General features: G+C 29.9%; 1 protein-coding gene across 1 annotated transcript; it reads right to left on the reverse strand.

Moving 5' to 3' along the window:
* Positions 1-4,094: 4,094 nt before the first annotated feature.
* LOC103499990 (polygalacturonase At1g48100-like) lies at positions 4,095-6,265 on the reverse strand. The gene is made up of 5 exons (XM_008463172.3): positions 5,350-6,265; positions 5,234-5,278; positions 4,925-5,132; positions 4,748-4,829; positions 4,095-4,661 (listed from the first exon to the last, which is right to left on the reverse strand). The coding sequence occupies exons 1-5, from the start codon at positions 5,911-5,913 to the stop codon at positions 4,157-4,159; spliced, it is 1,404 nt and encodes a 467-aa protein (XP_008461394.1). The 5' UTR covers positions 5,914-6,265; the 3' UTR covers positions 4,095-4,156.
* Positions 6,266-12,756: the final 6,491 nt, after the last annotated feature.

Consider the following 12,756-nt stretch of genomic DNA (forward strand, 5'->3'; position numbering starts at 1 on the left):
GATGCATAAAGTGAGTGGATGACCATCAAATCTAGTACAATTATTACTGTGGTAAAGCTTTTCAAAGGTCAAGATTAGATCAAAGTTTTATTTGAAAATTTTAAAGGTAATGATGTTTTTTTTTTTTCCTTTCTCATTGCACGTAAAATAAATACAAATTAACAAAAGCAACGACCAACCAGTCTAACCTAAAAACGAAACACCACATAATAACTTAAGAAAAAAAAGTTTCAAAGAGAACAGTTTACATGGTTCCCGATCAATAGGAAAAATCTCGTCTAAATATATAGACTAATTACTTGAGAAGGACGCAAAGAAACACCGTGGACATGCATATTACGTTTGTGGCGAATACATATAGATAACTACACACTAAATGACTTTCCAAATTTTACATCTCGGTCGATTTTCTTTGCTAAATGGCAAATCCAAGCAAGGTCATCGAGTCAACAACAACATAGTCAAGGTTTTAGGAGGAATAATGATTGATTTTTTCTTTTTTTTTTTTTTTGTAAAAATAAAATTTATGAATTATTTTCTTAAAAAAAAATTTAAAATTAATTTCCAAGAGTGGTTAGAAAGACATATCTTTTGCTACTGTGGTTTTTATTTTTTTTTTCAAACAGAAAACATGAATGAAAATTACGTTAGAACCCAAAATATCATTTTCAATGTAATAAATTTGAAAAGTAATTTAGAAACTATTCTTTCTACATAAAAGAAATCATTATTTACCTTTCCATTTTAAATAAGTTGCTTGACTTTTCTCTTTTTAAATTATGTTTATTGTTTAAACAAATATTTAAAACTTTTTAATGTAATTCAATATTTAGAAAAGGAAAAAAAATAATTATAATAGGTAGCAATTTTTAGAATAATTATTAAGTATGTAGCAATATTTTAAAAAAATTACAAATATAGCAAAGTCTATCGGTGATAGACTTATTGACAGACTCTTATAGTTTATCAGTGATAGACCAACATTTGTTACATTGTCTATCAGTGATAGACTCTTATATTGATAGATTTTGACAGATTTTGATATATTTGTAATTTTAAAAAAACGTTGTTATATACTTAATTATTTTGAATATATTTGCTACACTTGCTGCTATAAAAAAAAACATTTATTTTTTAAAATTTTGTAGCATTGGGCTTTATGGATCGAAGAAAGGTAATGAAAAAGTTATTAAAGAGGCCCATGAGAGAGATCCAACATTCAGAAACTAAAGCACAAGATTGGCCCAGAAGAAGGCCCAAAAAATATATCAAAGTGAAAAGCCCCAAAGTCACCCTTGTGTAAGAATTTTCCTGATGCATGAGATAAACTTGAGCCAACTCAAAAGATTTATAAATCCAAAATTGTATTTATTGTAAGATTGTTCAAAAAATTTTTAAACACGTTACTTATTGACTTTAATAAGAGAGAATTTTGTATACATACAAGAGAAGAATTCGTAAGATATAACGACTGATGTGTTGCATGTCTCTTAAATATTTAAGTGAGAAAGTAAATAAGTATAGAAAGTCGAAAATAAACTTAACTTTTGTGTATTTATTGGGACAACTTGACTTTGATAAGTTTACAGTCAAAATTATTTTTTTCAAAGAAAAACATGCAAACAACTTAAGCTAAATAACTCCTACACATTAATTATAAGCACATATTTATTGTATAAAAAATCTTAACTTTCATCAACTTAGTACCCATACTCATCAAACAATTAATATCTATATATAATACATATAAACTAAAATTAAGGTCAAACAATGTTTTAGGATCCGACGACACACTAAAATATGTTTAACTCAACGGTAATATTAATTTGACTTCTATAGAGACTAAAGATTTGATCCTTCATTAACTCTAATAGAGTTTAAATTTTTCTTCTTTTAGAAATTCAGTTAAGCCCACCTATAAGAGCAAGAAAAAAGGAACCACCAAGTCACCAAGAATGACATCCAAAACCCATCTCGAAAAATCCGAAGTCCAACTGCATCCCTCCACATCTTTAAGAATAAAATATCAAACTATACATGCATCATGCTTATAAGAAACCCTATTACAGATCAGTTGGGACAAAATGAGAAGAGAGAATCCAACCAAATCAACATATTCATATGATTCTGTCAACTACATATCCTTTTATCTCAGTAAATATGGAGTGGGAGAGATGGGTGGTTGAGAATTAGGTTTAGTTTTTTAAGAATATATGTGGTGGCAGTACCTACGTGTGAAACTTTGATGAGGAGGTGAGGGGGTTTGAAAAGAAGAGTTGGGGTTTTGTTGATGGTCGCGCGCATGCTTCAACCAACACCAAAAGGGTTGACCCTCCACTTAGCCCTATATGACAGACAAATTCGACCTTCCCCACTCAAATCCCAACACACTTCCTTTTATTCCATTATATATGTATGTATAATAAAATATACTTTTAATATTTTGTACACACTCAATGGTGGTTGAGTTTACACAAACATTTCTTAATTTGAAGTTTGATTCTTGTGATCGATATATAATTTAGTTTCCAACTTTTCTATGCAGAGATATTTAGTATTTGTGGTTAAACTATGTTAATTAAGTCGTTCCTACGTTTTGTTGGTCTCTCTAATGACATTAATTTTCATATCGTCAATAAATAAAATCATGTTAACTTGTTTGAAACCAACATCACTATAAGTGTTTAAACTATAAGGACTTATATTGTTATTTATAATTATAGTTTAATGACTAAATTGTTACAAATTTAAATAATAGACTAAGTTGATATCAAAATAATTTGGATAAGGAACAAACGGTGGACTTCACGTAACAATAATCGTGAATTTGTAATTTGAGAAGAAACATAATCAATAAAATGAAGATCTGGTATGTATATATATATATATAAATAGTGATTTTGAGTATTAAAGTAGACTTTTTAACCTCTCTACATGATATATCTATAAGTGGATATTAGAGTTGCATTGAGATTACCTTTAACTCGCACAGAGTTTTTTGAGGCATAAGATACTTAACCGATGCTTTTATCTACTACATATGCTCAAATTGGTAGTACGAAGACTAAACTTTTTTTTTTATATACACATCAAGAGATTAATATTATTGTTACATGATTTTGAAAAAAAAGACTAAATTGTCCAAAAGTTGAAAATACAAAAAATAAATCTTCACACACTAAAATTTACATACTAAATTGAGAAATTATTTTGAGTGAACATATTGTTAAAATATTTATAGAATATAACAAAAATGACATTTATCTACCAATGATCGATAATAATATAGCATATCAATTTCTACAATATCTATCACCAATATTTTATTATATAATATAAATATTTTGATTCATTTTACTGATAACACTCTAATAAAAAAAATTATTTTCAGAAAAATTCATAAAGACTAAAAAAAAATTTCAAGGTTTCTTTAACTAAAAATCTTGCAATATGAGATATTTTTAGGTCATTCCAAAGACTAAAATTCTTCTGTACTATTCCAATCAATCTCAAATTTTATTTGATCAACAGACTTTTGTAGAGGAGAAGAAAGAAGAAAAGCCATTTTCTCAAAACTCCCAACAGCCAATAGCCTATTGACACACACACAAACTTAAAACAATAAGTAAAAATAGAATACAAATAAATGGAAATTATAGATATATTGACTCAAACCACTCAACAAAAAGTTAAGATCATTGTTTTGGTAAAAGTAGTAACACCATCATGAATGCATGCCAATTTCCAAAAATTAAAAAAGATAAAGAAAAATTATGTTAAAAAACATATTGATGGGTGAATGCAATAGTTTTTTGCACACAATCAATCACTTTGTAGAGCCACAAAGGGATAGAGACCCAAAAAGCCAAACATACATCTTTCAAGTTTGAAGATAAAATGATAGTCTTTTTCTCTTTTTGGATATCTTGATATATACTAATGTCAAGATCTTTTAATTTCTTTGATTTTTATGTTCTTACAATTGACAGGAGTGGTATAATATGTATTCTGTGTGACATGACATAAAAGTTTGATGAAGCACATTTTAAGAACATCTATGATATTATTTTATATTATATACATATATATATATATATATTATATTATATGATCACATATGTTTGTTATAAACTATGTGTATAATTTAGGAAAATGATCAACAGTACTCATTGTCATTGTTAAAGTTGATAGAAGAAGGAAGTCCCTCTTGCAAGCATGAGACAGGGGGAATGGTAAGGGTTTGAAGATCTCCATAAGCATTCCAACAAAAAGGGTCCAACACTATATCTCCTTGAGCGGGAAGTAGCTCGATCTCCGACAACGTTAGATTGGTACAAGGGACCGAGTCGCTGCAAGCGAAGTGCATAGGCGGGCTCCGAATGTCGTATGTTCCTTTGATGTTTGTGTATTGAATATCTGATACTGAAACAGCTGAGGTTTGATTGGTGCAATCCTTTGTTAAGCAATAGAATTGATCTATGATGATGGGATTCCTAACATTGTCCATGTGAATGTTGCTAAACGTTATTCCTCTTACTGCTCCATATCCACCTTGCCATGTCTTGATCCTAACTCCATTGTCTGAGTCTTTGATTACCGAGTCCCTAACTGTGATGTTAGTGACGCAAGCTCTCGAGTTGCGAACGCCGAGACTTCCGATACTGGGTCAGAAAGAGGAAGGAAAAATGTATAAGAACTAATTACTAATGTCTTAACTAATTGAGCTGATATATATTTAACACAATACCTGATTCCATGACTTGGTCCACAAGTAATGTTTCTGATATCTAAGTCATATGAACCAGATCCAATTGATACACAATCATCCCCTGCACACATAATGGTAAATAGGCATGATTTGAAATTCATTTCCTTTAACAAAGTGATTGTCAGGCTAATTGTTATTTTTGTTCAACTTACTAACCGTTGTTAATGACTGAATTATATATCTCGACGCCATTTGTGTTCTCGATATGGATTCCGTCTGTATTGGGACTAAGACCAGGAGATTTTATGTGAATGGAGTCGATATGAACAGTCTTGCAACCGTCAAATCTGAAGTGGAATTGAGGGCTATTTGTGATTTTAAGTCCGTGGACAGTCAAATTGGAGCTCATGAAGAACCTTATTGCCTAAAATCAATAGAATGTGATGTTAAGTAATTTTTTCATATCTCTTAGTAGCAGAAAAAAGTACAATAAAATTTAGAGTGTATGTATATATGTGAACTTACAATTGGGCTGTCACACGGTCCTGGTAATGTAGTTCCATTTGGTCCCTACGTTTTACAACATATCTCGCATTAGGATATACTAGTAATGAAATTTATGGAAAAGATTATGAACATACCTTGTGTGGTTTGCAAGGAAGATCCCACCACTTTTGACCTCTCCCATCAATCACACCTCCTCCTTCTAAGGACATTCCATCAATCCTATAAAAGACCAACCATTGGCGACGACTAGAATTCTTCGGCCAAGCATCGGGGCCATCCGGTGGCATCAATGTGCCATCAACTCGTAACATGAGGTAACCATGGCAAGGGCCAGTGAAGATTGTTGATTGAATCATAAACGAGAAGCCATAGGGAACGAGCATGACTGCAGAGTCATCCTCACTCTGACATGCCGTGTCCCAAGCCATCTTGAATGCCTCCGTATCGTCTACAATGCCATCCCCAATAGCACCAAAAGCTCTCACGTCGAAAATATTCGTATCGTTGATGTAATCTCCATCGTCTGGCGAATCCGAAGGAGAAGGAGAAAGAGAAGGCGGGTGCGAAATGTAGCCATGTCTATGGTGATGAGAGTGTTTTTGCTTAGTGTGATGATGCCATCTAGCTTGAGAAGAAGAAAGAAGACAAGAAACAAAAGATAACCAAATTGCAAAAGACAACAGTACAAAACTAGACATTTCTTTTGATTCTTCTCAAACCCCAAGAGCGCTATTTTAACATGGAATGAACACAAAACAAGAAAGGTTGAATCTTCGTTTATATAACCAGAGAAAAAGAAAAACAAAACAAAACTTGAAGTGAAAGTAGGAATTGAAGGTAAAAGAATAAAAAAGGGTTTGGATATACAAAAGAATTACTTTTGGGGATTGATTATTTAGGAGTGGAACCGACCAAATTCATGTAGGCATTGACCTTTAAGAGAGAAAATGGAGAATGTAATTGATTGTTTGAGAAAGAAAAAAAAGGCTGAAAAGGATTATTATTGGAGATAAGCCTCCCATGTTCTTCCCATAACCATGCCTCAGTTTGGTCCCAAATCTAGTTTCAATAATCTGACAAAATTTTCTATATATTCTAAAAAAACAAACCCTAAAGCTAAGTTTCAATTAATTATTTTTTTCATATATTATTATTATTCCTTACTTTGTAAGATATATTATATACTTTTTATTTATTTAAGGGTCTGCCTATATATGAGGTAATTAGTGTTCAAAAAAGCCAAAATCATTGTCAATTATAAGATGATTATTATTGTAACATGTTACGTTTCACAACTTTCAAGATAAAAGAATTGGTAGTGCACTTGCAATGAGTGTGTTTGTGTAATTTAACATAATGTAATTTTTTTCTTACCCAAATGAAATGTACAAACCATCATTTTAATAGGAAAAAGAAAGCAATCAAATTAACTAGATCACCGGAAGAAATGTCAAAAATACAAAACTATAGGGGAAGAGTGAAAAAACTTAATTCACATTGCAGGTAAGGTATAAAAAAAACTCTAACTCTTTTATTTTTTAACGCAACACAAACCAAAACACGCAATCAAACTCGCTCTAAACAAAAATAAAATCTATCCGAATCAAATAACATAATAGGAAATATGTTGAAGCTGCTAATAATAACAAGAAAAAAGGAGAATGCATGTTATATTTGAACTCGTCCTATCGACTTAGTTTTAGTTCAACCCAGACATTTATATCCCTTTAGAATGCTTAAAGGCCATAAATATGAGAAAGGGCATTGGGGGAAATGGAGACACTGATATTTGTTTAAGCAACTAAAGGAAAAAGAGAAATTAAGATCAGGAAGATGCGCCTTGAAGTGCTTTATCAGTTCAAATTCTGAATGCTATACACACTTATAAAAATGCTGATTGTTTTGTGGTTTTTATTGGATAGTTCGAATCAATAAAGCTGTTTTTGAAGTAAACAAAAACACTTTTTTCTATCAGCTTTAGGGTTAAAAAAGTGAGAAATTTAAGGTTATATTAATTGGTGCAAAATAAAAATAAAGAAAAGAGCAGTTTTTTGATACTTGTAAATTAGATAGCAGAATATGTATGTGTGTGTGTGTATATATATATATATATAATGGTAATATTAATTAGACAACTACAAGTGGGATAGTGACTGAAAGGCCTGCTTTTAAAAGCAAAAGAAATGAAACCCCATATGACCATTTTTTTTAATTGTTTAATCAAGGAATTCATCCAAACAACTACTACTTTTTTTCTTATTTTCTTAATGAAAAAATAACCAACTTTCATCGCGTAAATATACGTCAAGTTGTATCGATAATTCTAAACTTCCGACTTAAATTATTTAAGGTAGGTTTGGCTTAACTTTTCAAGAGTTTAATTTTATAAATAAATTATTTTTTTAAAAAAATTGAAGTAACTCAAAATATGCTTTAAACTATTTTTAAATTATGTATATAGAAAAAAAATTCTCTTGTAAATCCAAAGGATCCTCAGGTATCATTGAAATTTGTACTCTCAATTCAATTATTATGGCTCTTTAATTTACTAATTTTAGTACAAAATAGTGTAGAAATCTTGTGAAATAAATGCATAAAATTTTAAATATATTTTGCACAAAGCAAATTTGACCTATGCACAAATTAAATTACCATCACTTAACCAAAATCCATGAATTTCAGAAAAAAAAAAAAAACTCAAATTTTATGGTTCCACATATGTTTATATTAGTTCACTAAATGTGTAACACACAATTTTTTAAAAAAATAGAAAGGTAAGAGTTGCAAAACCATTTTTTTTTTAAAAAAAGATACGAATTGGATCAACAGTGCACCCGGATATCTCTACTAGGTGGACACCCCTTTAACTCCCTCATCATCCTCGCTTCATTAGATATATCAAATAGAGTATAGGAAGCAGGAATAATACAAAAACAGACTAGAGATAAGTCCGATAGTACAAAGGAACCCAAGAGCTACATAAATGCATGAATATTTAAAGCAATAGAACTAGCATTGTAGTTTGCCAAGTGTTTAGATCTAGTAGACCAAAGATCCGTGAAGACTCTGAATATCATCCCAAATCTCACTGGCTGATTTTTCCTTGACCCGTGAGTTGCAAAACCTTTTAAAATTTATTAATTCACTAATCGATTATTACAACACCTTCTATTGAGTTAAGTTGAGTTTGAGATACCAAATTTAAAGTCAATAGAGTCGTCGTTAACACATACAAATACGACAACGTCATAAGTTTAAAGTCAAAAATGAATTTTCTCGTTCTTTTTTCTTTTTGTTATTTGTTGTAAAAAAGAAAGAAAGAAAAAAAAACAACCCTACCATTATATATTTATTATTTAGAATTTTGAGTTTGTGGAAACATGGTCTGTGCAACATGACCAAGGGCAGTGGAGGTTTAGTGGTTGGCTTTCTTTGCATCTCTCTCCAATTGTAAACTTATTCACTCACTCACTCTCAAAAAAGGGCAAAGAAAAAGAAAGAGTCTAAATTATGTTAACTACACACTACCTCACATGGCTCTAACACACAATAACACAAAAAGCTATTTCAACTTTTAAAAAGAGCCTCAAAGTTTTATTCAATTTGTCTCCCTTTTATATGTTGGATTGTTTTTGCACTCTTACATGTAATAATTCTGTAATATTTCAAGTAGGGTAAGCCTTCAAGATTGTATTTTAAAATATAAGTGAAAATATTTCTTCTTTTTTGTGTAAGCCTTCAAGATTGTAATATTTCATGCAGTAGTTCTTATTCTTTTCACAAAAGACACACACAGTTTTAGAGAATAAAATACTTAAAAAATTTATTTAATTGATCAAAATAATAGAACTAAGCTCATCTTATCATAACTAATTAGTTCACGACATGACGTCTTTTATAATGCACATACGACACATAATCTACTCATAAAGTTACAATCCTTGCAAATCATTCCCCAAACCCTATTATTATATCAATCTAGGGTTTAATTTTGAATATCACATTTAATATAATTATCATTACATGATTCCCTTATATAATATATAATATATTATACATGGAATTTGGCAAAAAAAAAAAAAAAAAGAATATTAGGAGTGTCTAAAAGAAGATTCCCAAAAGAATAAAAAGTGGGATATTTTAAAGAATGAAAAAGTGGGGTCTTTGAGGAAGAGATCAAAAAGGTGGGAAAGTGTGTTAATTAATTTGGCAAAAGAGAGACAAATTTTGAAGTAGGCAATGCCAAATTGCCAATGGTTTTAATTAGTTTTGTTTTTGTTTTGTGTTGAGAAGCAATATGAGAATTATTGTTATTATTATTATTATTCTTTTGGCTCTACCTATAACAATCCATCAAAAACCCTAAAAGAATTGCCAATTTTGACTTAAGGATACATATATATCAAAGTTTTATACAAAATTAAAAACCCCCCTTTTGTAATTTTGTTTTTGTTTCTTGTTTGGAAATCTTGTTGGTGTTGAAATGGTGAAGAAAAAGAATCCCACGCCATAGCTAGGGCACACTAGTATACTCATCTCTCCATGTTTGAAAGTGGTGGGCATGTAATCTTAAAATTGGAGCCCTATAACCCTAATATATATACATACCTTAGTTTCTCAATCCCACGCCTTCATCTTTTTTTTCCTTCAACTTGGAATTTTGATTCTGCCCATTTTAATTATTTTAGTGATGTGAAACTACTTTCTGTTTGTTTATTCCTCCATATATACTTTGAAAGTAGTTAAAATATTAGTCATGTTACAAAAGATATCGATTAGATTGACCCGTGCTTTGTGGATCCAAGTTGGTTGATATTGTTGACGAAATGTTGATGTGATATATATGTGAAATGAATTCCGACTAAGTTGGTGTGCGATGTGATAGGAGTGGAGTTGTGGGAAAATTTCTAAGCAGTGTATAGAAAATTATATAATGTGTAGTGCTAAGACAACAAACTTTCAAATATCTCCGCAATATGTATGATATTGTCACTTATGTACCTAAGATCATTCCATTTATCGTGGGACTTTGGTCGCATTATTGTTAAGATTTTTATTTAAAGAAAGATAAAAGATCATCCTTATCTTTAGTATCTTTTCTAAATATTTTTTGGAATTTGAACCCGGGACCTTTTGTCACAGATACATATAGGTGCCAATTGAGCTAAGCTCATGTTGGCTATAAAAAAAAAAAAAGAAAAATTGTTATGTGCATCTTCAGGAACAACTTTCAAATCTTTCTCCTTGTTATAAAAGGAGACGGTATTTGTCATTCTTTGTATTCTTCGAATACGTTCTCCAAGCTACAATTCGTGAAGAATCTTTGAAAAAGTAAGTTATTACCTTTTTAGATATTATACGAAGATTGTTTGATATCTTTATAGACAACTCAATATGTATCCGGGATAAGAGATTTAAAGGACTTTTCTATTGGGGGAGCTAACCATCTATATTGTATTTAAATACAATTCAGGGAACCTGATTATTTTTAGTTTCTGTTTATAACTAAAAAGAGCACTAGATCTAGGGGAGTGTCTTTTAGATTGTTAAAGTATTATACTCATTTGAATTTTAATAAAATCTACGTATCTGAGCTAGAAAAGCTCTCCAAACGTAGGTGGTTTCACCAGACTCAGTTAACAAAGCTTTTTGTATTTCTCTACGTTATTTATCTTTTTGCTCCTTTAGCTATTCCTCTAGTTGTTAACTAAAGTAACAGGGAAATTATTTCACTTTTTCACATTACATTTAGTATATAAGAGAAATTTTCCTTAGAGATGTTGACTCTACCCCTATTTGGTGCAATAAGCTTGTGGATCATCACGCTACTAAAAGAAATGTTAACTATTTTATGCTTCATTTGAGTCCTTACACGAATGGCTTCGCAACACACTTGGACTTCACAAAATTTTCGTTGTTCCCATTTCTTCATTTTTCTAGCATTTTATGTTTTTGTCAATGTTCATTAAAAAAAAAAAATTGTTCTTAACAACAAAATCTAAATAGTAGCACAATATTACAAATTATAAGTGCATATTTTAAGAGTTTGAAAGTTTTCGAACTATATAGATAGTAACTGCGTTCAAGTTTGGAAACTAAGATTTTGTTTTATTTTTCTAGAAATAATGTAACCAAACATGTATATAGAAATTTTTATTTTAGTTCAACCATATGTAAGTTACGAGTATATATTTACCTTTTGAACTCTTGTAAAAATGAATGGACTTACCATTTTAATTGTCACAACGTTTTAAAGATTCGATCCTCCATATTCTGTCATCTTTGCTTTACTAGAAGAAACTTTTAATCTTTGATGGTGTATATCTAAACTAGTCGAGTTATATGCACATAAGTTAACATATGTATTTATAGAAACTAAAAATTGTATTACTAGTTATGATGAATTTGAACTTTCAACCATGAAAGGTTTGTTGATGCCTTAATTGACGAGTTATGCAAATGATTAATTGCAAGTTTTAATTATTTAATCAATTCTAAGTTCAAGCTTCTAATTAACAAGACCTTTTAGGATTTGACCTACGATATCTTCGTTATCCTGCATCTCAATTTCCCATCTTAAGATACGATGAATCTACACATGCTCTTATTAACAATGTGGTTAAATCTAGCTATTTCAATTTTTAAATTTTTATGATTTTATTATTTGAGAAATGATACTTTAATTTAATTGTGCTAAATTTACAACTATATGTTGTGGTTACGTATTACATAAAGTTGATATTTTGGGCCTAGATTTGCGGTCTGATTACTTAACAGGGTGCTGGGCCTAAAGAGTCCCATTTTTGGCCCAAATTTTGTAGGCCCAAAGTGGAAAAGGTAAAGGCCAAACATTAATTATCACCACTTAGGCTATCTGATAGGGTTATGCTATCGGTTGCAAGTAAAATAAACTAAAATATTCACAACATATGATAGAAATCTATCTAAGTCGGTTTCTATCATTTATAGATTCTAAAAGTTTGTTATATTTATAAATATTTTTAGAATTTTTGTCATCTACGATAACTTTTTTATGTTACGTGAGTTCACTCGTTTGCTAATTGATTTATTTTATTTTGTTATGAGTTTTTTAATCTGATAATTATAATTAGTATTTTAGGTTAATAAATAAGTTTATACCAACAATTTTAAAGAATTGCGAATATTGCAAAAACTCCTATTAGTTAGCGTTATCACCGATAAACTCTTATTAACAATATGATCTAATAATATTAGACCTTTAGAGTTGAGTCTAATTTTGTTTGTATTGTGTCATGCATCGATTACTATATTTATGCTACTATGTCCCTTTTAAAATTGTATTTGTTTTCTGCAATATAATTTTGTACTCATGCCTTTTATATTTTCTATATAGACACATTTGAATTTTTAGTCGATTTCAAAAAAAAATAAAAAAAGTTTTTTATTTTATTTTGATATTTAAAATTAAATCTATTTTCTTCTTTCTCATTTTCTTATCATAATTTACATATTTTTTTTTAAGTATAAAAATTTAATTATTAGCCAAAACTAAAATCAAA

Source organism: Cucumis melo, chromosome 1, assembly GCF_025177605.1.
Source record: "Cucumis melo cultivar AY chromosome 1, USDA_Cmelo_AY_1.0, whole genome shotgun sequence".
Classification (NCBI taxonomy): Eukaryota; Viridiplantae; Streptophyta; class Magnoliopsida; order Cucurbitales; family Cucurbitaceae; genus Cucumis; species Cucumis melo.

What these genes read in the sequence shown, in the direction of transcription:
- LOC103499990 (XM_008463172.3), bottom strand. Translation starts at nt 5,913, where the DNA reads ATGTCTAGTTTTGTACTGTTGTCTTTTGCAATTTGGTTATCTTTTGTT. An exon ending in TTCCTTGCAAACCACACAAG is followed by an intron (nt 5,279 to 5,349) that starts GTATGTTCATAA and finishes TGTAAAACGTAG; the next exon opens with GGACCAAATGGAACTACATT. An exon ending in TAATTCAGTCATTAACAACG is followed by an intron (nt 4,830 to 4,924) that starts GTTAGTAAGTTG and finishes TTATGTGTGCAG; the next exon opens with GGGATGATTGTGTATCAATT.